Source organism: Lithobates pipiens, unplaced genomic scaffold, assembly GCF_037356315.1.
Source record: "Lithobates pipiens isolate NorthernLeopardFrog02 unplaced genomic scaffold, aLitPip1_a1.2 Scaffold_8, whole genome shotgun sequence".
Lineage (NCBI taxonomy): Eukaryota > Metazoa > Chordata > Amphibia > Anura > Ranidae > Lithobates > Lithobates pipiens.
Window position 1 is genome coordinate 435,940,433 of NW_027507903.1, and position 26,523 is coordinate 435,966,955.

The following is a 26,523-nucleotide window of genomic DNA, read 5'->3' on the forward strand; positions in this document are numbered from 1 at the left end:
CTCTGATGGGCTGGTGACAGGTACTCAGTTACTCTGATGGGCTGAGGACAGGTACTCGGGTACTCTGATGACCTGGTGACAGGTACTTGGGTACTCTGATGGCCTGGTGACAGGTACTTGGGTGCTCTGATGGGCTACAGATAGGTACTCGGGTACTCTGATGGGCTGGTGACTGGTATTCGGGTACTATGAAGGGCGGTGACAGGTACTCAGGTACTTGGTACTCACATGGACTGTGACAGGTACTCAGGTACTCGGGTACCCAGATGAACTGTGACAGGTACTTGGGTACTCTGATGGCCTGGTGACAGGTACCTGGGTACTCTGATGGACTGTGATAGGTACTCGGATACTCTGATGGACTGTGACAGGTACTCGGGTACTCTGATGGACTGTTATAGGTACTCGGGTACTCTGATGGACTGTGACAGGTACTTGGGTACTCTGATGGGCTGTGACAGGTACTCAGGTACTCTGATGGACTGTAACAGGTACTCGGGTATTCTGATGGACTGTGACAGGTACTCGGGTACTCTGATGGACTGTGACAGGTACTTCGGTATTCTGATGGACTGTGACAGGTACTCAGGTACTCTGATGAAATGCGACAGGTAATTGGGTGCTCTGATGGACTGTGACAAGTACTTGGGTACTCTGATGGACTGTGATAGGTACTCGGATACTCTGATGGACTGTGACAGGTACTCGGGTACTCTGATGGACTGTTATAGGTACTCGGGTACTCTGATGGACTGTGACAGGTACTTGGGTACTCTGATGGGCTGTGACAGGTACTCAGGTACTCTGATGGACTGTAACAGGTACTCGGGTATTCTGATGGACTGTGACAGGTACTCGGGTACTCTGATGGACTGTGACAGGTACTTCGGTATTCTGATGGACTGTGACAGGTACTCAGGTACTCTGATGAAATGTGACAGGTAATTGGGTGCTCTGATGGACTGTGACAAGTACTTGGGTACTCTGATGAAATGTGACAGGCAATTGGGTATTCTGATGAACTGTGACAGGTACTTTGATGGGCGGGGACAGGTACTTTGATGGGCGGGGACAGGTCCTCTTTATTGGGGGGGGCAATCAGCGTGTGTTGGTATACGAGATGTTATCGCAATCTCCTTCTCACACACGATCGGTGTGTGAGGAGGAGAACCCGGTAACATCTCGTTACCATGGTTTGTTGACATTCATGTGGTAAACAGCCGCCGGCCAATGTTTTATTGTTTCACTTTAAGCATGATTAAAATCACTGCTCCTGAAAAAACTGCAGTTTTTAAAACTTTTTTTTTTTGCATTGATACATGTCCCCTGGGGCAGTACCCAGGTCCCCAAACACTTTTTTAGACAATAACTTGCATATAAGCCTTTAAAATTAGCACCTTTGATTTTTCATGTTCGTGTTTCATACACTTTAACGGTGTTCGCGCAAATTTTTTGCCTGTTCACATGTTCTGCTGCAAACCGAACAGGGGGGTGTTCAGCTCATCCCTACACACAATCCCTCTTCATCAGGGCTGAATGAAATGGCAGGATGTTAAGTGGACTCAACAATACTCCTTAGCAGATTAATCTGCATACGTAGGATGTTATAAATAACAGTCAGTGCTGGTATTTACAGTTTAATTAGTAAGGCTTGGACTGCTAAGGATTTTTTAGTTGGTGCTCTCTTTGACCTATAACACTTGGATTTTCCAAACCTACCTATCACTACTAAATCCAGGCTGTTGGGAGGCTGCTACAGGTATGGTCCTGCACTTCATACATGCAGCAGTTTCTTTCCATGACCAATTCAGTCAATTAACAAATTAATACATTGGAATTTAGATAAATTAAATATAATAACGTGTATCTTGAATAAGACACACCCTTTTCATGCCACTTCTTTATCCCCTTCTACCTATTTTTTCTGGACCAATGTCACTAAAACCTGATTATTATGAGCAACTTTTTTCTGTTGGTTACAGTTTTTAAAAACAGAACCACATACAAGTAAAAAAAAATTAAAAAAAATTAAAAAGCTCACGTGTTCTCAGCAGTTTTTTCGATTGCAATGTTCACAAGGCTGTTATTAATTCCAGTCAGCAGATGGTCACCTTTTAACCACTCAATGGTGGGTCTGGGGTAAGATTCAATGGATACCCCAATGGATGTGCTTTGATGTAGTTTAGCAGGCAGTAAAGTGCCTTCCGTGTGCATCTTCACATATCCCTTTCCTAAAAGAGATTAAGAGATACTTAAACGATACAATAGTTATGCAGGTTAAATAAATATGTATACAGTGCCTTGAAAAAGTATTCATACCCCTTGAAATTTCCCACATTTTTTTTGTCATGTTACAACCAAACATGTAAATGTTCTTTAGTGGGATTTTATGTGATAGACCAACACAAATTGGCACATAATTGTGACGTGGAAGGAAAATGATAAATGGTTTTCAACATTTTTTACAAATAAATATGTGAAAAGTGTGGCGTGCACCTTTTGCTGCAATTACTCCTGCAAGTCTTTTTGGGGATGTCTCTACCAGCTTTTCACATCTAAAGAGTGACATTTTTGCCTATTCTCCTTTGCAAAATAGCTCAAACTCTGTTAGATTGGATGAAAAGCATCTGTGAAGAGCAATTTTCAAGTCTTGCCACAGATTTTCAATTGGATTTAGGTCTGGACTTTGAATGGGCAATTCTAACACATGAATATGCTTTGATATGCTATGCTTGGTTCTTAACCCTGTCCTTAGGGCCATGTTTTGGGAATTTCTCTTAGATAAAATAGCAGTAAAATAGTCTAAAATACCAAGCCATTGACTCTGATTAAAAGCACCTGTGCATGATGAAGGAAAACCTGCAAACATGGCCTGTTGGGGGTACTTGAGGACAGGGTTGAGAACCACTGATCTAAACCATTCCATTGTGGCTCTGGCTGTATGTTTAGGGTCGTTCTCCTGCTGCAAGGTGAATCTCTACCCCAGTCTCAAGTCTTTTGCAAGTCTTTTGCAGACTCTAACAAGTTTTCTTCTAATGCCCCGTACACACGAGAGGACTTATGTCCGACAGACTTCCAAAGGAGTTCCGCCGGAGTTCCGACGGAGTTCTGACAGACTTTTCGGCCGAACGGACTTGGCCACACACGATCACACTAAACTCCGACGGATTCGAACGTGATGACGTACGACCCGACTCGAATAAGGAAGTTCATAGCCAGTAGCCAATAGCTGCCCTAGCGTCGGTTTTAGTCCGTCGGAGTAGCATACACACGAGCGGATTTTTCGAAGGGGACCGGGTCCGGCGGAGTTCCGTCGGGAAAATTTGAAGCATGCTTCATTTCTAAAGTCCGTCAGACTTTTGCGAAGCTAAAGTCCGTTGCAGCCCACACACGATCGGATAGTCTGACGGACTCGGTCTGACGGACTTTGGATGTTGAAAAGTCCGCTCGTGTGTACGGGGCATAAGATTGCCCTGTGTTTGGCTCCATCCATCTTCTCATCAACTCTGACCAGCTTATGATGCTGCCACCACCATGTTTTACGGTGGGGATGATGTGTTCAGGGTAATGTACAGTATTAGTTTTCCACCACACATAGCATTTTGCTTTTAGGCCAAAAATTTCAATTTTGGTCTTGTCTGACTGGAGCACCTTCTTCCACATGTTTGCCGAGTCCCCCATATGGCTTCTCACAGACTGCTAATGGGATCACACCAGGGCATTTTGCAGGCGCTATAGCGTTAGAAATAACGCCTGCAATCCGCCCTAAAGAAGCTGCACCATTGTGTGCAGTGTGAAAGCCCTGAGGGCTTTCACACTACAGCGGTGCGCTGGCAGGACGTCAGAAAAAAGTCCTGCCAGCAGCTTCTTTGGAGCGGTGAAGGAGCAGTGTGTTTACTGCTCCTCCACCGCTGCTCCCCATTGAAATCAATGGGGCAGTGCTGTAATGCCGCCGGCAAAACGCCGCTATTGCGGCGTATTGCCGGCGGTTTTAACCCTTTCGTGGCCACTAGCGGGGGGTAAAAGCTCCCCGCTAGCGGCTGAAATGCGCCGCAAATCCGCCGCAAATCCGCAGCTAAAAAATGGCTTTCTTTCAACAATGGCTTTCTTCTTGCCACTCTTCTATATAGGCCAAATTTGTGGAGTGCATGACTAATAGTTGTCCTGTGGACAGATTCTCCTACCTGAGCTGTGGATCTCTTCAGCTCTTCACAACTTACCATGGGTATCAGAGTAAAGGGGGCTGAATACAAATGCACACCACACTTTTTAAATATTTATTTGTAAAAAAATGTGAAAAACATTTTCCTTACACTTCACAATTATGTGGCACTTTGTGTTGATCTATCACATAAAATCCCAATAAAATACATTTACGTTTTTGGTTGTAACATGACAAAATGTGGGAAATTTCAAGGGGTGTGAATACTCTTTCAAGGCATTGTATATATATTAGTGCTCATAAGTTTACATATCCTGGCAGAATTTATGATTTCTTGGCATTTTTCAGAGAATATGAATGATAACACAAAAACTTTTCCTTCACTCATGGTTAGTGTTTGGTTGAAGCCATTTATTATCAATCAAAAATATTTATTCTTTTTAAATCATGATGACAACAGGAACTACCCAAATGACCCTGATAAGAAGTTTACATACCCTGATGATTTTGGCCAGATAACATGCACACAAGTTGACACAAAGGGGTTTGAATCGCTATTAAAGGTAACCATCCTTGCTTGTGATGTTTGCTTCTAATTAGTGTGTGGGTGTATAAAAGGTCAATGAGTTTCTGGACTCCTGACTGACACTTGCATCTTTCATCCAGTGCTGTACTGACATTTCTGGATTCTGAGTCATGGGGAAAGCAAAAGAATTGTCAAAGGGTCTGCGGGAAAAAGTAGTTGAACTATAAAACAGGAAAGGGATATTAAAAGATATCCAAAGAATTGAGAATGCCAATCAGCAGTGTTCAAACGCTAATCAAGAAGTGGAAAATTAGGTGTTCTGTTGAAACCAAACCACGGTCAGGTAGACCAACTAAAATTTCAGCCACAACTACCAGGAAAATTGTTCAGAATGCAAAGAAAAACCCACAAATAACTTCAGATGAAATACATGACTCTCTAAAAAACATGTGGTGTGGCTGTTTCAAGATGCACTTGAAGAAAGATGGGCTGCATGGTCGAGTCGCCAGAAGAAAGTCATTACTACACAAATGCCACAAAGTATTATACAATATGCCAAACAGCACAGAGACAAGCCTCAAACCTTATGGCACAAAGTCATTTGGAGTGATAAGACTAAAATTTTGCTTTTTGGCCACAACCATAAACACTACATTTGGAGAGGAGCCAACAAAGCCTATGATGAAAGGCACACCGTTCCTACTGTGAAACACCGGAGATGGATTGTTGATGGGGATGTGTGAGCTACAAAGGCACAGGAACTTTGGTCAAAATTGATGGCAAGATATATGCAGTATGTTATCAAAAAATACTGGAGGAACATTTGCTAGACATGTGCATTTGTTTTTGTCCGAATGCATTTTCGTCAGAATTTTGGGTATTTTCGTTATCATTTTAACAAACGATAACGAACGTGCAGAATCCGAAAACTGAAAGATCCGACATAAACAAATGCTTTATTTTCATTACGACAACAGTTCGATATAGATAGGAGATTCGACATGACGCTGACAATAGCGATCTGTGTCCATCGAACCTTTGGTCGAATGTGCCTAACCTTAGCTCTATTAGTTGAGGATTATTCTACATAGATAGAAAAGATTTGACATTATAGAGACAATAGCAAAAACGGTCCAATGTGCCTAACCTAACTCTATTAGTCCAAGATTATTCGACATAGAGATAGAAGATTCGACAAGAAGATTGGACGAAGCAGTCATTTATGGTCAAATGCTCCGCTCATAGGCTATAGAAGAATTCTAATGTTGGTTGACTAGCAATAATAATTAATAAATATAATTATTACTAGTGTCATACAACATTAGAATTCTAATATAGCTTGTAGGCGGAACATTCAACCGGAAATGTACGATTGCGGCATTGTACAGTTTACCGCTCCGTCGAATCTTCTTGAACATTCCACAGACACCATAAGCCTTCAATGACAGATTCAACCTTAATTATTTTGGATTTTCAGACGAATGGATTTTTTAACAAAACTAAATAAATAAAAATGAATTTCGGGAGTAACTAAATAAATTTTCAGACGAAAATGAAATTCCGAAAGAAAATATTTCAGTGTGCACATGTCTAACATTTGCATTCATCAGCCAGGAAGCTGCGCATGGTACGTACTTGGACATTCCAACATGATAATGATCCAAAACACAAGGCCAAGTTGACCTGTCATTGGCTACAGCAGAATAAAGTAAAGGTTCTGGAGTGGCCACCTCAGTCTCCTGACCTCAATATCATTGAGCCACTCTGGGGAGATCTCAAACGTGCAGTTCATGCAAGAGAACAGGGGCGGACTGACCCATCGGTCACTCGGACGCCGCCCGAGGGCCCGGCCCAACGAGAGGCCCCTTGAAATGGCTGTAATAATACCGCTAACAGCGCGCTGCTCCCCGCCGGCCCCTCCTTCCCTCCCGTCCATCGCAGGTGCTTGCACTGTACGCAACATCACCTAGGACGGATGCGAAGAGAGGAAGGGCCATCGGGGAGCAGTGCGCTGTTAGCGGTATTATTACAGGCATCGGGTGACTGGGGTGAGTGAAGTACAGATGTATGGGGTCCGGGCCACACTTCAGTGTGCTCTCCCCCTCCCCACTCTGCCCCCCCTGTATGCTCTCCCCCCACACTGCCCCCCTGTATGCTCTCCCCCCACACTGCCCTCCTGTATGCTCTCCCCCCACACTGTCCCCCTGTATGCTCTCCCCCACAGTGCCCCCCCACACTGCCCCCTGTATGCTTTCCCCCACGGTGTCCCCCCACACTGTCCCCCCTGCATGCTCTCCCCCACAGTGCCCCCCCACACTGCCCCCTGTATGCTTTCCCCCACGGTGTCCCCCCACACTGTCCCCCCTGCATGCTCTCCCCCCACAGTGTCCCCCTGTATGCTCTCCCACCACAGTGTCCCTCAATGTGCCCCCCCCAGAGTGTCCCCCTTTGTGCTCTCCCCCCCAAGAGTGTCCCCCTCTATTCTCCCCCGCCCACAGTGTCCCCCTGTGTGCTGTCCCCCTGTGTTCTCTCCCCCTCACAGTGTCCCCCTGTATGGTCTCCCCCCCACACTGTCCCCTTGTATGTTTCCCCCCCACAGTGTCCTCCTATGTGCTCCCCCCCACAGTGTCTCCCTCTGTGCTCTCCCCCCACACTGTCCCCCCTGTATGCTCCCCCCCACGCTGTCCCTCTGTGTGCTCTCCCCCCCACAGTGCCCCCCTGTGTACTCTCCCCCCACAGTGTCCCCTTGTGTGCTTCCTCCCCACATTGTCCCCCTGTGTGCTTCCTCCCCACAGTGTCCCCCTGTATGCTCCCCACCCCCCACAGTGTCCCCCTGTGCGCTTCCCCCCACAGTGTCCCCCTGTGTGCTTCCCCCCACAGTGTCCCCCTGTGTGCTTACCCCCTCCCCAGTGTCCCCCTGTGCCCTCTCTCTCCCCCAGTGTCCCCCTGAGTCCTCTCCCCCTTCAAGGGTCTCCCTGTGTGCTCTCCCCCTCCCAGGGTCTCCCTGTGTGCTCCCCCCAGTGTCCCCCTGTGCCTTCTGCCTCCCCCAGTGTCCCCCTGTGCCCTCTCCCTCCCCCAGTGTCCCCATGTGCGCTCTCCCCCTCCCAGTCTCCCCCTGTGTGCTCCCCCCCCCAGTGTCTCCCTTTGTGCTCCCCCCAATGTCCCCCTGTCCAGGTGTGGCTTGGGATGCAGGGGGCCCCATGATCTTCTATTGCCCGGGGGCCCCATCAGTTGTCTGTCTGCCCCTGCAAGAAAGCCCAAGAATTTACAGGAACTGGAGGCTTTTTACCAAGAGGAATGGACAGCTTTACCATCTGAGAAGATAAAGAGCTTCATCCACAAATACTACAAAAGACATCAAGCTGTCATTGATGTTAAAGGGGGCAATACACGATATTAAGACCTGGGGTATTTAAACTTTTGATCAGGGTTATTTGAGTAGTTCCTGTTGTCATTATGATTTAAAAAGAGTAAACACAGTTTATTGATAATAAATGTGAGTGAAAGAAAAGTTTTTGTGTTATCATTCATGGTCTCTGAAAAATGGCCAAGAAATCATAAATTCTGCCAGGGTATATAAACTTATGAACACAACTGTATACACACAGTGTCATACAAAAGTGAGTACACTCACATTTTTGTAAATATTTTATTATATCTGTTCATGTGACAACCTGAAGAAATGACACTTTGTTACAATGTAAAGTAGTGAGTGTACAGCTTGTATAAGTGTAAATTTGCTGTCCCCTCAAAATAACTCAACACACAGCCATTAATGTCTAAACCGCTGGCAACAAAAGTGAGTACACCCCTAAATGAAAATGTCCAAATTAGGCCCAAAGTGTCAATATTTTGTGTGGCCACCATTATTTTCCAGCACTACCTTAAACCTCTTGCGCATTGAGTTCACCAGAGTTTCACAGTTTGCCACTGGAGTCCTCTTCCACTCCTCCTGCACCTTCCGTTTGAGAATGCCCCACAGATGCTCAGTAGGGTTTAGGTTTGGAGACATGCTTTGCCAGTCTATCACCTTTACCCTCAGTTTCTTTAGCCAGGTAGTGGTCACCTTGGAGGTGTGTTTGGGGTCATTATCATGTTGGAATACTGCCCTGCGGCCCAGTCTCCGAAGGGAGGGGGATCATGCGCTGCTTCAGTATGTCACAGTACATGCTGGCATTCATGGTTCCCTCAATGAACTGTAACTCAGCAGTGGCGGCAGCACTCATGCAGCCCCAGACCATGACACTCTCACCAGCATGCTTGACTGTAGGCACTAGACAGGCAACACTGAAATATTTTATTTCGGAATTTCAGTTTTCTTCCGAAAAATACATGCATTTAGTTACTCCTGAAATTAGTTTTTATTTATTTTGTTTCATAAAAAAAATGCATTTGTACGAAAATCCAAATGAATTAAGGTCGAATCTGTCAATTGAAGGCTTATGGTGTCTGTCAGATGTTCTAAGAAGATTTGACGAAGCAGCAAAACTGTACGACACCACGATCGTACATTTCCAGTCGATTGCTCCGCCAACAAGCTATGGTAGAATTCTAATGTTGTTTGACTAGTAATAATTATAATTTGAACCTAAATGTCCACTCATGGGGATCGTATGTTTTTAGCTGCTTTGTCAAATCTTCATGTTGACGCAGCGACCACTAACAGCTCTTTTACTATTGTCTTTACAATGTCGAAACTTTTCTCTCTATGTCGAATAATCTTGGACTAATAGACTAATAACCGCAGGTTCGATAGGCACAGATAACTATTGTCACTGTGATGTGGAATCTTCTATCTATCTATATCGAACTGTTGTCGCAATAATACGAAAATATAATGGATACGAAAATAAAGCATTTTTTTATTTTGGATCTTTTGGATTCTGCGTGTTCATTATCGTTTTGTTAAAACGAACATGAAAATCCCTGGAATTCTGACGAAAATGCATTTGGCATATGTCTAGTAGGCAAGACACACTTGTCTTTGTACTCCTCACCTGGTTACTGCCACACACGCTTGACACCACCTGAACCAAATAAGTTTATCTTGGTCTCATCAGACCACAGGATAGGGTTCCAGTAATTCATGTCTTTAATCTGCTTGTCTTCAGCAAACTGTTTGCAACCTTTCTTGTGCATCATCTTTAGAAGAGGCTTCCTTCTGGGACAACAGCCATGCAGACCAATTTGATGCAGTGTGCAGCGTAGGGTCTGAGCACAACTGGCTGACCCCCCACCCCTTCTGCTGGCAGCACTCATACGTCTATTTCCCAAAGACAACCTCTGGATATGATGCTGAGCACGTGCCCTCAACTTCTTCGGTCGACCAGGGCGAGGCCTGTTCTGAGTGGAACTTGTCCTGTTAAACCACTTTATGGTCTTGGCCACCATGCTGCAGCTCAGTTTCAGGGTCTTAGGAATCTTCTTATAGCCTAGGCCATCTTTACAAAGAGCAACAATCCTTTTTTTTTTCAGATCCTCAGAGAGTTCTTTGCCATGAGATGCCATGTTGAACTTTCAGTGACCAGTATGAGAGAATGAGAGCGATAACACCAAATTTAACACACCTGCTCCCCATTCACACCTGAGACCTTGTAACACTAATGAGTCACATGACACACCAGGGAGAAAAAATGGCTAATTGGGCCTAATTTGAACATTTTCACTGTTTGTTGAGTTATTTTGAGGGGACAGCAAATGTACACTGTTATACAAGCTGTACACTCACTACTACCGTAGCAAAATGTAATTTCTTCAGTGTTGTCACATGAAACGATATAATAAAATATTTACAAAAATCACTATATATATATATATATATATATATATATATATATATATAGTGGAGCCTCGGATTATGAGCATAATCCTTTCCAGGACAATGCTTGTAATCCAAAGTACTTGCATATTAAAGCGAGTTTCCCCACTGAAGTAAATGGAAACAAAAATAATTAGTTCCGCATTGACTTCAATGGCTGGAGAGCATCAGAAATGGCCGAAAATGCCCAAGGACACCTCGGCTGACCTCGGCAAACCTCGGAAAGACTTGAGATTTTCTAAGGTCAGCCGAGCTGTCCTCAGACCTTTCTGTGCATTTCCGAACAGCGCCTGCCGGCCTCAGGTCAGACATGGTACTGCATACTACTTTGGCCTGAATTGTGCTAGTTTTGTGAAACAACACTCGCAAACCGAGTTACAATTTTTAAAAATACAGTGCTTGTATTGTGAAATGCTCGTTAACCACGTTACTCGCAATCCGAGGTTCCACTATATATATATATATATATATATATATATATATATATATATATCTTATATTGTTAAATGTATTACATGGGGATGGGCATTATAACCAGTGGTTTCATACCAATGACAGTAATGTTGACATCTTTCATTTCAAAGTCTCCAGAATACACTTCTTCCACTGTGCAAGTATAAGTTCCTGAGTCCTCCTCAGTGGCATTTAGTATTTTCAAGACAGAACTTACAGAATTACTAGGTATGAGATGTTCCACAACAGCAGGCCTTCCTACCTAAAATAAAAAAAATAAAAAATCATCAGGTCTGTTACGTTGATTATTTTTTACTTTTCTTGGTTCCTCCTTTTACTCCTTATTAACATGTTATTGAAATTTTCAAATAAAACCATTGTGTTTTCACTAAATATCTTATTTATGACCAAGTGATGTCCTCTATGGGTCTTTGATCTTCTTTTTGCAATGCACGTGTTCTGTCAAAATAGCCAATTCATCAAGATCTCCAATCACGTGCCAGTTACTGTAAACCATCAGTAATTGGAGCTTTGGATAAATTGCTGTTTTGATACTGGCAACTGAGTGCAGGGTGTACCAAGATGGCGTGACTGAATGTAATTTCCATTACAAGTTTTGACGGGTCGCCTAATATGACGGAACTATGGCAGCCAAATGCAAGATGTCACTATATATGGAACACTAGCTTCCAGATTCCAGTATCCAGTTAATTTTTTTTGCCATTTTCTTTAGTATACACAATTACATTTTTTACATTGACATATTGTATATAATTCCTTGTAAATATTTATTTTGACTCTAAAGAATACTTCATAAAAGAACTGCAGAGGCTGACTGAGCAGGGAGAGGGAGGGACAGAACTCATGGTATTGATACATTCTTTTCTCTCTGCAGAAAATATCTTTATTGCGGACACTCTGTGAGTAGGAGAAAGAAATGTATGAGTAGTTGTGTCCTGCCCTTCCCTGTGCTCAGCTTGCCTCCATGGTTCTTTTATAAAAGCATTACATGGAGTCATGCTGTGATAAATCTCAGCACAAGGAGAGAGTTCAGTCTATTTTACTCTACACACCTGTTATTCTTCTTAGGATATGATTCAGTGCCAGAATACAGTCCAGCACAGCTCCCAATATACTGTGCGGTACAAAAGAATCTGTCAAAAACGGTTGGTTTGGGCAAGAACCAGCCAACTTTTGGCCTTTTGGCTGAGTGTACAGCTGTCTGTTCTGCAGAAGCTGGTCTTATGCTGTGTACACTTGGCCGGACTTTGACAGCAAAGGTCCGACGGAGCGAATCCATCAGACAATTTGACCGTGTGTGGGCTTCATCGGACCTTTGCTGTCGAAAAATCAGATGGACTTTAGATTTAGAACATGTTTCAAATCTTTCCAACGGACTCGAGTGTGGTCGAAAAATCTGTATGCTAGTCCAACATACGAAAACAGACGCTAGGGCAGCTATTGGCTATGAACTTCCTTATTCTAGTCCGGTCGTACATCATCACGGTCGAATCCATCGGACTTTGGGGTGATTGTGTGCGGCCAAGTCCATTCATTTGGAAAGTCCGTCGGAAGTCTACCGAATGTCCGTCGGGAAGACCGTCGGACATAGTCTTCTGGAAAATCCGTTGGGTTGAAAAATCTTATAGTGTGTACCTAGCTATACACTAATAATAACATTATTGGGGGATGGATTCTGCAGGAGGAGTGGCAGTATGTGGTGTAATCGGATAGCACTATCCCACTAAAATGGATCTTTGGAGAGTTATTGGCCCCAGACAGTGTCCCTTACACTGTAGCTACTCACCAAGAACTTGAACCCAAGTGTTGTCCCTATGCAGTGGGCTCCTCACCCTAGCCTGCCACTTGCTCAACGCGCCAAATGACATGGGATCATCTATTTAAAGGCTCCCCTGTTAAGATGACTGTTCAAACTCTTATGAGAATTGGGTATCACCTTTTTTCCCCAGAGAGGTCAAACAGAGTCCCCAAGGAAACAATGGGGGTTATTTACAAAAGGCAAATCCACTTTGCACTACAAGTGCAAAGTGCACTTGAATTTGCACTGAAAGTGTACTTGGAAGTGCAGTCGCTGTAGATCCGAGGGGGGCATGCAAGGAAAATAAAAAACAGTATTTTAACTTACACATGATTGGATGATAAAATCAGCAGAGCTTCCAATCATTTCAGATCTACCCCTCAGATTTACAGTGACTGCACTTCACAGTGCACTTTCAGTGCAATTTCAAGTGCACTTTGCACTTGTAGTGCAAAGTGGATTTGCCTTTCATAAATAACCCCAATGTCTCTTAACAGACACCCCTTCCCCTGTAGTATTGGCATGGTGTCACCTACAGGTAGAAAGAAGACTTGCACATGCCTACAAGATATTTAGAGATAATTGGTACATTCATAATATCTCTCCCGGTCTTTAACTACATCCCGTCTATAGCAGAATGTTGGCCGGGCAGGGGTTTCATTATCCTGGCTGGGCATCATATGATGTCCAGCAGAACAAACCGGCAATTGCTAGTGCAGTGTGTTAATAAAGAGCCTATGACATAGGCTCTTTACCATGTGCCAAATCACAGCTGATCACAGCATAACTAGAAAATGAAGGTAATCGGCATTCCTCTATTCGCGCTGATAGGGCCTGCATAAAGGAGAGCCAATAAGTGGCTCTCCTGGTGGGGGGATCTGCACTGATAATGTGCAGTGATTATCAGTGCAACCCCATCAGCAGTGCCTATCTGTGATGCTCAGCAGTGATGCTCACAAGTGCCCCCCAAGTATGCCAATCAGTGACCACCAGGGATGCCAATCAGTGCCCATCAGGGATGCCAGTCAGGGCCCATCAAGGATGCCAGTCAGTGCCTCCTCATCAGTGCTGCCTATCAGGCCATCTATCAGTGCCACCCATCAGTGCCATCTATCAGTGCCACCCATTAGTGATGCCTAGCAGTGCCAATCATTGCTGGCTATCAATGCCCATCATTGCCAGCGCCACCTATCAGTGCTGCATTTCAGTGCCCATCAATGGTGCATATTAGTGCCACTTCACCAGTGCTGCCTTATCAATGCCCATCAGTGAAGGAGAAAACGTACTTATTTAGAAAACGTTATAACATAAAACAAAGAAAACATTTTTTTTCCAAAACCTGAAAGCTGAAAATTGGCCTGGGCAGGAAGGGGGTAAAAGTGATCTGTATTGAAGTGGTTATGCGCTTTAGGCATCCTGAGAATGTGAGGATGCTCAGAAGTGGGTTTTTTTTTTTTGCTGTTCCAGCCATAGCATAGCAGACATAGCAGGTGTGGGGATATCACTATCAGGGACCCTAAGAAATTAAAAAAATTGTAGGTGGCTTAACATCCTCCAGCATCCACCCTAAACTGGAGACATATTGAAATAAGTTAACACTGAATGATTTTTATTTAACATATTACCCACCTTCCTACCTGGATACTCCCAGGTAAAATTAAGAATTTCGTTATCCATAACCGTGCATTTAATGGTGATGTTTTCCCCAATGGCAACAGTGCTTTGTACGGGGGTAATGTCCATGTTGATAGTGGAGACTAGAAAATAAATATAAAAGGACATGCATGTTTGCATAAATAGTAATGGTACAGTAGTGGAATGCATATAAACCAAAAGGAATTCAATACAAACATCACAAATCAGCAACTGGGTAGTAGGTCTAGGATACTATGCTCTTTCATTTACTATAAGCAGGGGTTTGGAATCCTTACAGCCCTACTCACATATGTGTAATGGTTTTCTATAGACTGACTATTTTTTTGTGTCCATCAATGATTATGAACATCATTAGTGGATTGTATAAACCAAAGGTATCTCTGTATTATGATTCCAGGGTTGCATTTTATTAATTATTTTTACTTTCATAATAATATGACATGGCTTGCGAAAATACTTACTTTGTGCCCAACCTAGAGTTGGGCATTAAGTATTTTGTTTGACCACTAAATAGCATATTTACATCTGAGGAATGGATCGTGAAGATTGTATTGATATGTACATTCTAAATCTCTAGGTTGTCCCAACAAATAAATACCTGTTTATTCTGGAGTCTTTGGTGTGATTTTCAATACTGCAAAGATACACCCCCACTGGGGTCCACTAAAAACCTGCAAATTCATTTTTATATTTTAGGAGATCATTTTACCTTGCAAACTATAGATATAAAATGAAGTAGAAGAAACTTCCTTCTCATCCAGAGAAGCTTTACAATAATAGTTCTGATCTTCAAAATATCCAGTGAAACCTTTCTTGTTGTCATATGGATAAGGGATTTCAGTATCTCCTATCATCTTGTGAAGAGTCACTGTAGCATTAGGGTAAGTCACTCGGCAAGGAATTGTATTTTTGCTGTTCAGTGGAACAATTAAGAACTCTTCATTTTCCTTGATTGGCAGAAACCACATTTCGGGATCTGGGCAGAGAGTAGAAGGCAAGAGCTCAATAATAATGCAAGAAACAAACCAGTTAGCTTAGATATATTATTATAGGGGATATACAGTGGAGGCTTAATATGTGAGCAAGGGGAAATGTATGTGTTGGCTATAGTGAGAAGGGACATCTTCAATTTATCACCTGCATCAAAGTAATAGTAAAGGCTTGTTTTTTATTCTTTGTTTTTTGTTTTTTTTAATAACAAACATTTTATGTCATGGTTTTGCACAAAGCAGCCCTGGTCCTCTTCTTTTTGGGTCCCCCACCGGGGGTTCCTGGCTTCTCTGTCCTGCTGAAGGGAGTGAGAAAGGGGGTGTGAGAGAGAGAGGGGTGAGAGAGGGGAGAGATGGGGGAGGGGGGGTTAGAGAGTAGGGTGAGTGAGAAAGAGAGAGGTAAGGGGGCAGAGAGGAGGTGAGAGATAAAGAGGGGGGGGGTGAGAGAGAGTGGAAGGTGAGGGAAGGTGTGAGAGCGAGAATGTAAGAGAGAGAGAGAGAGAGGGGGGTGATAGAGAGTGATAGGGAGTGAGGGAGAGGATGTAGGAGAGAGAGGGGGTTGAGAGAGAGAGAGAGATGAGAGAGGGTGAGGGAGAGGATGTAGGAGATAGAGAGGGGGGTTGAGAGAGACATAGAGATGAAAGAGGGAGAGGATGTAAGAGAGAGGGGGGTTGAGAGAGAGGGTAAGTGATAGGATGGAAGAGAGAGAGAGAGGAGTGATAGGGAGTGAGGGAGTGGATGTAGGAGAGAGAGAGGGGGTTGAGAGAGAGATAAGAGAGGGTGGGGGAGAGGATGTAGGAGATAGAGAGGGGGGGTTGAGAGAGAGAGATAGAGATGAGAGAGGGAGAGGGTGTAAGAGAGAGGGGGGGTGAGAGAGAGGGTGAGGGAGAGGATGGAAGAGAGAGAGAGGAGTGATAGGGAGTGAGGGAGTGGATGTAGGAGATAGAGAGGGGGTTGAGAGAGAGATGAGAGAGGGTGGGGGAGAGGATGTAGGAGATAGAGTGGGGGGTTGAGAGAGAGAGATAGAGATGAGAGAGGGTGAGGGAGAGGATGTAAGAGAGAGAAAGAGATGGGTGAGAGAGAGGGAGGGGTGAGAGAGAGGAGAGGACTCTGCTATCCCCCCCATACTACACCAGGAGACCACCTGCATCCCCCCAAAATTAGAGCTTTAAGATAACTGATGCCTGTAATGTATCTGGATCCTGGATGCTATCAGCAGGGTTATCCGATGATTGCATTATCTGCGGTGAAGGAGTCAGTGGTTTCTTATGCCATCTAATATCACTGACTCCTTTCACCTTCCCACTGCCCACCAACTCCCATTCCCCATCTATTGTCAGCACATGAGACAGGATGTCATCACATCGCACTGTATACACACAGTTTGATTACAGCCCCTACCCACATTTCCTGCTGCAATGAGCGGTCCTTGGAGGAGATGGGAGCGATAATTAAACTGTGTGTGTATACAGTGTGATGCCATGTGAGAGCAATTCTGTCTAATGTGCTGGAGGAGCGCTGACAGTAGAGGAGAGCTGGAGAGCACAACACAGCGCTGCTCCTCCCGGCTCTCTTCATTCCGCCACTTCTTCTCTCACTGCCCCAGGAGGCCGCTCCCTTGTCCCGGTTCTGAGTGCAGCTTTCAGCCACTGAAGAGACCAGTACAGGTATGGTTGCCACCTCATCCCTTTAAACCCAAACACATATTAATTACACAGGTTCTGTGGCTGATTAAGGTGGTAATTAAACTCACTTGGTGCCTTATCTGCATTTAATTAGCCTCAGAACTTGTGTTCATGGTTTTAAGGGATGAGGTGGTAACTCTAAGTACAGGGCATCACCACCGATCCCCTTGCTGTCTAAGCCCCTACAGGAGTACCCCCAATGGTCTTCTCCTCCACTCCTATCCTGCTCTCCCTTGATCCTCCTGCCAGGCAGTGCCCAAAGTCTGCCCCTGCTACAAGTTCTGAGCAGATCCGAAAACAGCCTCAGGGGTGGGGAATAGCAGAGGGAGAGAGAACACAGTCCTCATCGCCTCTGGCTCTCTCCTTCTCGCTCCCAGTTACCACTGTCACTGCGCCTGTCAGCAGTACCCCCGTCAATGCATCATGCCAGGCAGCTGCCTCCCATGCCCCTCCCCTAGTTTCAGCCCTGCATGCCTGTGTGTGTACATGTCTGTGTGTGTGTGTGTGTACATGCCTCTGTATGAGTTAGTACATGCCAGCGGGTGTGTACATGCCTGTGCGTGAGTGTGTGTGTGCATACCTGTGTGCGTGTGTGTACATGCCTGTGTGTGTGTGTGTGTGTGTGTACATGCCTGTGTGAGGGGGGCTGAGAGCATACAGGTGTGAGGGGGGGCTGAGAGCATACAGGTGTGAGGGGGGCTGAGAGCACACAGGTGTGAGGGGGGCTGAGAGCATACAGGTGTGAGGGGGGCTGAGAGCACACAGGTGTGAGGGGGGCTGAGAGCATACAGGTGTGAGGGGGGCTGAGAGCACACAGGTGTGAGGGGGGCTGAGAGCATACAGGTGTGAGGGGGGCTGAGAGCATACAGGTGTGAGGGGGGCTGAGAGTGTACAGGTGTGAGGGGGGCTGAGAGTGTACAGGTGTGAGGGGGGCTGAGAGAGTACAGATGTGAGGGGTAAGCTGGAAGTTTACAGATGTGCGGGGGTGCTGAGAGCGTACAGGTGTGAGAGGGAGGCTGAGAGCGTACAGGTGTGAGAGGGATGCTGAGAGTGTACAGGTGTGCGGGGGTGCTGAGAGCGTACAGGTGTGAGGGGGAAGCTGAGAGTGTACAGGTGTGTGGGGGTGCTGAGAGCGTACAGATGTGAGGGGGAAGCTGAGAGTGTACAGGTGTGAGGGGGAAGCTGAGAGTGTACAGGTGTGCGGGGGTGCTGAGAGTGTACAGGTGTGAGGGGGGATGAGAGCGTACAGGTGTGAGAGGGAGGCTGAGAGTGTACAGGTGTGAGGGGGGCTGAGAGTGTACAGGTGGGGGGGCTGAGAGCGTACAGGTGTGAGGGGGAAGCTGAGAGTGTACAGGTGTGTGGGGGTGCTGAGAGCGTACAGGTGTGAGGGGGGCTGAGAGCGTACAGGTGTGAGGGGGAAGCTGAGAGTGTACAGGTGTGTGGGGGGGGGAGAGCGTACAGGTGTGAAAGGGAGGCTGAGAGCGTACAGGTGCGAGGGGGAAGCTGAGAGTGTACAGATGTGTGGGGGGGCTGAGAGCGTACAGGTGTGAAAGGGAGGCTGAGAGTGTACAGGTGTGAGGGGGGGCTGAGAGCATACAGGTGTGCAGGGGGGCTGAGAGTGTACAGGCGTGAGGGGGGGCTGAGAGCATACTGGTGTGCGGGGGGTTGAGAGCGTACAGGTGTGAGGGGGCTGAGAGTGTACAGATTTGAAGGGGGCTGAGAGAGTACAGGTGTAAGGGGGCTGAGGCACTGAAGGACTTGGCGGGATGGCTAGTGGGTGGATTTGGTGGTAAGCCTCGGGGTGCCCAGGCCTAAAGCTGTGTGAGGGGCCCCAGAATTTCTGATGGCTGCCCTGATCCTAGCACATGCTAGAGAGTTTTGTCATCTCAGGACGACCAGTCAAGATGGTAAACCATTCTAAAAGATCCTGAACCCAGAAGTAGACTGGGTGAAGATGTCAGCACGTGTGAGGGTGAGCTTGCATATGACACATTGCACGAGGGAGGAGTGAGCATGGACAGCCTTTGGTCCTGCTTTAAGTGCAGTAACCCATGACAAGCAACTGGATATCGCTCTGCTGATGACAGACCAGTGCAAAATTAATTCTATTGGATTCTGGAAAAAAATAAAAAATAATAATTGGTTACTGCAGTGGTTATCAACCTCAGCCCTTAAGTATCCCCAACGGGCCATATTTTGGGAACTTCCCTTAGATAAAATAGCTCTTATCAATACCATGCCATTGATATTGATTTAACCACTTGCTTACTGGGCACTTAAACCCCCCTGATGCCCAGACCAATTTTCAGCTTTCAGCGCTGATGCACTTTGAATGACAATTGCGCGGCCATACAACACTGTACCCAAATGAAATTTTTATCATTTTTTCCCCACAAATAGAGCTCTCTTTGGTGGTATTTAATTACAGCTGGGAGTTTTATTTTTTGCTAAACAAACAAAAAAAGATGCAAAAAAAAAAATCATGTTTAAATAGTTTGTTATAAAATTTAGCAAACAGGTCATTTTTCTCCTTTATTGAAGTGCGCTGAGGAGGCGGCACTGATAGGCTGCACTGGTGGGCACTGATAGGCTGCATTGGTGGGCACTGATAGGCTGCACTGGTGGGCACTGATAGGCTGCACTGGTGGGCACTGATAGGCATAGTTAAGGCGGCACTATTAGGCACAGATAAGGCGGCACCGATGGGCACAGATAAGGCGGCACTGATGGGCAAAGATGGGCACAGATAAGATGGCACGGATGGGTGGCACGGATGGGTGGCACGGATGGGTGGCACGGATGGGTGACACTAAGGGGCACTGATAGGTACCACTGATAGATGGGACTGATGGGCACTGATAGGTGGCACTGATAGGTGGCTCTGATAGGTGGCACTGCTGGGCACTGATGGGCGGCACTGATGGGCACTGATGGGCACTGGTAGATGACACTGATGGGCACGGATATGTGGCACTGGGGTGCAGCACCTTTGTTGAGGCAGACTGTGGGCACTGCTGGGTGGCACTATGGGCACTGCTGGGTGGCACTGACGGAGGCACTTATTTTTTATTGAGGTGGCACTGGCAGGGGGCAGGTGGGCACTGGCAGGGCTGGCCGTGATCGGGACTGATGTCCCGATCACGGCCGCCGGTGATCGGCTCTTTTTTTTTCTCCTCGCGCTGTCAGCGCGAGGAGGAATAATAGCCGATTGCCGGCTCCGTTGTATCACATGATCAGCTGTCATTGGCTGACAGCTGATCCTGTGATAAGGGGTCGGGATCGACCCCTTGCTCGGATCGGTGATCATGCGAGTCTCATAGACTCGCCGATCACAGAGCACGCCCCTCAGGGGGCGCGCAGGCCGCTCGTGCACGGGACGACGTCAATAGACGTAGTCCCGGCAAAGGAGGTCCGCGCTGTAGCCGTCATTCGGCTATAGCGCGGGTCTCAAGCGGTTAAAGTAGCTGTGCAAAGAAAAGGAGAACCTGAAAACATGATTCGTTGGGAGTACTTGAGGACTGAGGTTGAGAACATCTAGATTACTGCACAAACCTTGGAACTTGGACCCTTGGACTTCTCTCATTAAAGTTTTGTAAATCGTCTGTCTATTTGATGATTTAAGGAATTCCAGCCAAAAATACCAAAATAAAAACCCATTAAGAGATAAAATAACAAAGTTGTCTTTTTCTGCAATATTTATCTTCATCCTAGAGATTTCCCCCTTAGTAATTTTTTTTTGTCTCTAGATGTCTTGTCTGATGACCAGCATTATTCAATCTTCCTCTGAGCCCAGGTTGTACTTGACCAACCCCAGCCTGTTACTGGACAGTGAAAGGAGAATCAGCAAAGCGAGGAGCTCATCTTTCTGTCACCCTGCTCTCTTCTCCTACCAACATGCTTGCCAGCACAAGGACTGATTGGCACCTGGTGTTGCATCTTTCTCTTACAGTCCAGCTCTGCTCCACCAGAACTGCAAGAGGCTGATACCAGGTCAAATTTCGTTACTTACACAGCTTGCATTTAAAAAATATGTTTAATGATGTATTGATGACTATAGTGCTGCATTACTTTATGTCTTTTATATCTGCCTAAAGTTCAGCACTAAATTAGTGACAGTAGTGCTAATGGATCATACTTTCTTTGAATGTGGACCCTAAATGTATCAACTGTGAAATAAATATTTGATATAATAAAAAAATATTATTAATAATAATAATAATAATAATAATAATACTTCAAAACCATTATTGTTTTCCTTTAAAACATTTTTACAGAAGCTCAGAATAAGTTCAGTAGATTTTGGCATGAAATCATAGCAATTGTTTTTACCTGGTACAAAGATGTAGACAGATTTAACGTCTCCTTTATCTGCTTGGCTAGTTGATTCATTGTACAGACAGGAGTAGAGTCCTGTGTTGATCCCGTTCACATTAGAAAGGGTAAGGATATTGGTGTACAGGCCATCCCTGTAATCCAGACTGGAGGAAACAAACTGCTCATCGTGCATCCAGATGATCTTCCTATTGGCAGAACAGCTCAAAGTGAAGGTGCTGTCAAGATTGAGCACTATTTCTGATTCATTCGGGTTGATTTCCAGGGACGAGGTTCTCCAAGTGAATATTAACAAACCTAAAAAAAAAAGATAAATTAAATGTACTTTTGTTAATATATTATCCCATTGTTTTCATTTAAGTGTTATTATTTCTTTCCTCTGAAATCCCCACAATCATTCTCGAAGACTTCAACCTCCCTATTAAGACTAACACACCTGCCCCTTCCAAACTTCTCAGCCTAACCTCCTCCTTTGACCTGAAGCAGTGGATATACGCTCCTACTCACTCAGAAGGCAATACCCTTGACCTCGTTTTCTCTCACCTTTGCACTCCATGCAACCTCTCTAACTATCCATTCCCTCTCTCTGATCACCATCTTATTAGTTTCACTCTCTCCATCTCCTGCACCTCCTCTCCCTCCAACCGCCTAAAATTTACCCGCAGAAAACTACATCATCTCAACCCTTCTATTCTCTACTCTGCTATCGACAACCTCTATGACAAAATCTCAACCTTATCCTGCACCAACCTAGCCACTTCTGTCTACAACGCTTCACTTCTAGCCTCACTGGTCTCACTGGACCCCTTCACTACACACAGAATCAGGCCCCGATACCCTTCAACCTTGGCAAACACGAGTGCCTGTGGCATAAGAATAAGTCTCAGAGAAATTTTAACCAATATAAATCTGCCCTCCAAAAATACAATTCCAGCCTCCTCTCTGTTAAGCAGACCTATTTTATCACTCTTATTAGAAGCTTATCATCCTGTCCCCGTCAGCTCTTCCCTACCTTCAACTCTCTACTTTGTCCTCCACCGCCTCCACCCGCCAACTCACTCACTGCCCAGGAGATCGCCAATCACTTCAAACAGAAGATAGATACAATTCGTGTGGAGATCTCTACTGTTCCGGTACCCTCCATGCTTTAAACTTCATGCCCACAGGCACAATCATTACTTCCCTCTTTCAACCCCACCACTATAGACAAGGTTGCTAAACTACTTGGTAATGTCCACCTTACCACCTGTCCTCTGGATCCTGTTCCCTCACAAATGCTACGTTCACCCTCTGGCTCAATGCTACACTCTCTAACCCACATCTTCGATCTCTCCCTCTCTTCTGGCATCTTCTCCAACTCTCTAAAACATGCACTTGTCAGACCCATACTTAAAAAGCCCTCACTGGACCCAAACAATCTTAACAACCTACGCCCCATTTCCTTGCTCCCCTTCTTATGCAAACTCCTCGAACGTCTGGTGTACAACCGACTGAGCGTCCCCCTCGCTGATAATAACCTTCTTGATCCCCTTCAGTCTGGATTTCGTCCTCAACACTCCACTCCACTTTCCTAAAACTAACAAACGATCTACTAACGGCCAAAACCAATCGACACTAGTCTGTGCTCCTACTCTTGGACCTCTCTGCTGCCTCTGATATGGTTGACCACCCCCTGCTCCTCAAAAAACTCCATGCCTTTGGTCTCCGTGACTGTACTCTTCACTGGTTCTCTTCCTACATATTCAACCGCACCTTTAGTATTTCTTAAAACTCTACTTCCTCCTCTCCTCTTCCTTTCTCTGTTGGGGTCCCCCAAGGTTCTGTTCTTGGACCTCTCCTATTTTCAATTTACACCTCCTCCCTGGGTCAACTGGTAGCCTCTCATGGCTTCCAATACCACCTCTACGCTCATGACACCCAAATCTATGTCTCTACCCCTCAGCTCACTCCCTCTGTCTCCTCACCTATCACAAATTTACTATCAGATATATCAGTCTGGATGTCACACCACTTCCTCAAACTAAATCTATCCAAAACCAAACTTGTAATTTTTCCTCCTCCATATGACCCTTCCCCTGATCTCTCTGTCAAAATCGATGGCACAACTATAAGCCCATCCCCACATGCCAAGGTTCTAGGTGTAGTCCTGGACTCTGAACTTACCTTCAAGCAACACATCCATCATTGTCCAAATCCTGACGCCTCAACCTCTGAAACATCTCCAAAATACACCCCTTTCTAACCAATGGCACAACAAAGCTCTTAATTCACTCCCTGGTCATCTCTTGCCTCGACTACTGCAACTCCCTTCTCATTGGCTTACCTCTACATAGTCGCCCTCCCTCTCATTCCTCTTGTGGAACACCTATTGGTGTCCATGTATAAAATCCCAGAACTCTCTCTGCTTCATTAAACAGAGGCTCCATTGGCTACACACCACGGCCACATTTTTATTACTCAGATGGGCATGACAGCAGATAGCAATCTCTGCCCCCAATTATAAATGACCCTTAAGAATAAAGTTTTGGCTGGATAAACACTTTTATTTTTTTGACCCCAAAAACCTGTGCGTTCCTAATTCCAGCCTATAGTATAAATCTTACCTGTAATTATACACAGATTCATCTTCTAAATCTCCTTACTGGGAGTTGCTTGAATATCCTGTGAAGACAAACATGTAGTTCTATTAGTAATGCTGTATATAAAGTTACAGTAAATTGGGGATTTGTAATATTTAAAAGAAAAGCCCACTAATAAAGATTAGGCTGAATTTACAAAGCTAATTCAAATAAAGTGACAGTTATTTCCAACTAATGCCAATGAGTTTTTAAAATTTACAGTTACAGAGCAAAAATAAAGATCCATTACCTTGTGCTAAACCAGAACTCCAGGAGAAAGTAAAAATCCTTGCAGGGAGGCTTTGCCTGCACTAAAAACTCAATACTAATTATGTCTAGGGGGCGTGGGATAGCAGTTTTACTCGAACGATCCACCCGCTGGCTCCTCCGTGCTGCTAGCCTGGTCCCAACAGCCTCTTCTCCCCTGCTCTCCAGTGGTCAGATGCCTTCTAATGTCATCAAGACCAATGCAGGGCCCATAGCCCTACCCTAAACATGAACACAGAGAGACAGTTCACTGCTGCAACATGGGGAAGCACCGTCTGCCAGGGAGCACATGATTGGGTAAATAAAAGTGCTTTTACTTTCTCCTAGACATAAACAAGAAAGCTGCATGACCACTGTAAGGGAGGATTTTTGCTTTTACCGGAGGTGGGCATTTCCTCTTTGTAGATTTTGCCTCTTGTGTATGTAATTTTACCCATTGCATATAATGAATCCATGCTGTTTGCTGTTTTAGGCTCCAGTCACATTTTGCGATTTGGAATTGTGAGCAGAATCACCGTAATTCGGTCTGCAATTCCAAACGCATGGCAGTTACTGCACAATGCGCAACCCATGTTTGGGTGCCATCACTGCAATACCAGCACTTTCACCCCTTCCTGCCCAGGACAATTTTTCGCTTTCAGCGCTGTCACACTTTGAATGACAATTGGGTGGTCATGCAACACTGTACCGATATGACATTTTTTTTTTTTTTGCGACAGATAGAGCTTTGTTTTGGTGGTATTTAACAGCACTGTTTTTTTTTTATTCTTTGCTACTCAAAATGAAAAAAGGCCTAAAATGTTGAAAAAAAAAAGTTTTTCATAGTTTCTCTTATAACATTTTGCATATAAGTAATTTGCCTTCTTCACCGATGAGCGCTAAGGAGGCTGCACTGATGGGCACTGTTAGTTACCACTGATTATCAGTTTCTACAGTTATATCAGCCAAGGATAAGTGGAGCAAGGCACCACATCTCAAAGAGTTAGAATTACATTGGAACCTTGGTTTACAAGTAACATGGTTACATAGTTAGTAAGGTTGAATAAAGACACCAGTCCATCCTGAGTGAGTGTCTACAATTGTCCCTATCCCTGTACATTGCACACTCCGATGCAATGTACAGGGAAGCCCACAATCCAAGGTCCCCATTCATATACTAGGGTCAATTTTTGGAAGTCAATTAACCTACCAGCATGTCTTTGGAGTGAGGGATTAAACCCACGCAGGCACAGGGAGAGCATACAAACTCCAGGCAGGTAGTGCCATGGTTGGGATTTGAACCAGCGACCTTTTTCACTGCTAGTCTAGAGCGCTAACCACTACACCACTGTGCCACCCAAGCATTTTGAAAGACGAGCAAATTATTATTTTTTAATTCTGACTCGGTTTGCGAGTGTTGTCTTGCAAAACGGGCTGGATTCAAACCAATGGGGTGTGCAGTCCCGCATATGGCCAGAGGTGCGGGGGCGCTGATGACACTCGGAACATTTTGGAGCCATTCAGAAATACTCTAAATCACTCGGAAACACTCGGAAATACTGAGTTCCCAAATGTATTTCCAAGCCTTTCCAAGTGTTTCTGAGTTCAGCCGAGCTGTCCCCGAGTATTTCCGAGGCTCTCCGGCGCCTCCCACCTCTGGCCACATGCAGTATTGTATGCTATAGAAGTCATGCAGAACAAATTATCTTCGTTTCCATTGACTTCTATGGGGAAACTCGCTTTGATATGCTTTACAAGTATTCTCCTGGAACGGATTATGCTCGTAATCCAAGGTTCCACTGTACATGGAAAAGTGGGAAGGGGGACTTTTAGGGTGCCTAAAACAAAGTAATGGACTATTGCATTTTAAAAAACATAACACATTTTTATTTCATACATTTATTAAAAAAGATATTAAACTAGACACTCTCAATCAACTAGTGTTTTCAAAAGGAGGCAAAGGATTTTTCCATATGAATTTTTCCTTGAGCATCACCATTGTTCCATTGAAATGAAGCTAGCATAGCGTGCGTCTTTACGTTTATGTCAGCCATTACATAATGGTGTTAGTGTCTTCCTGCTGTCTTATGATGGTGGGTGCTTTAACAAGAACGAAGAGATGGTTGTATGATAACTGGCACGTGTCTGTACAGCTGAACTCTGGGCAGTTGGCACGGAACCTTTAATTCCTCAATAGCCACAAACATATACATACATTT

At 45.1% G+C, this 26,523-nt stretch overlaps 1 protein-coding gene across 2 annotated transcripts in view; it reads right to left on the reverse strand.

Moving 5' to 3' along the window:
* PDGFRB (platelet derived growth factor receptor beta) overlaps positions 1-26,523 on the reverse strand; it is a 213,194-nt gene that overhangs the window by 82,741 nt on the left and 103,930 nt on the right. For both annotated transcript variants that reach the window (XM_077474333.1, XM_077474332.1), the window contains 6 exons: positions 24,044-24,101; positions 21,438-21,737; positions 15,144-15,410; positions 14,408-14,535; positions 11,056-11,221; positions 2,042-2,231 (listed from right to left, as the gene is read on the reverse strand). In XM_077474333.1, coding sequence (XP_077330459.1) covers positions 2,042-2,231; positions 11,056-11,221; positions 14,408-14,535; positions 15,144-15,410; positions 21,438-21,737; positions 24,044-24,065 — 1,073 coding nt within the window. In that variant the 5' untranslated portion in view covers positions 24,066-24,101. The remainder of the gene's footprint in view (positions 1-2,041; positions 2,232-11,055; positions 11,222-14,407; positions 14,536-15,143; positions 15,411-21,437; positions 21,738-24,043; positions 24,102-26,523) is intronic.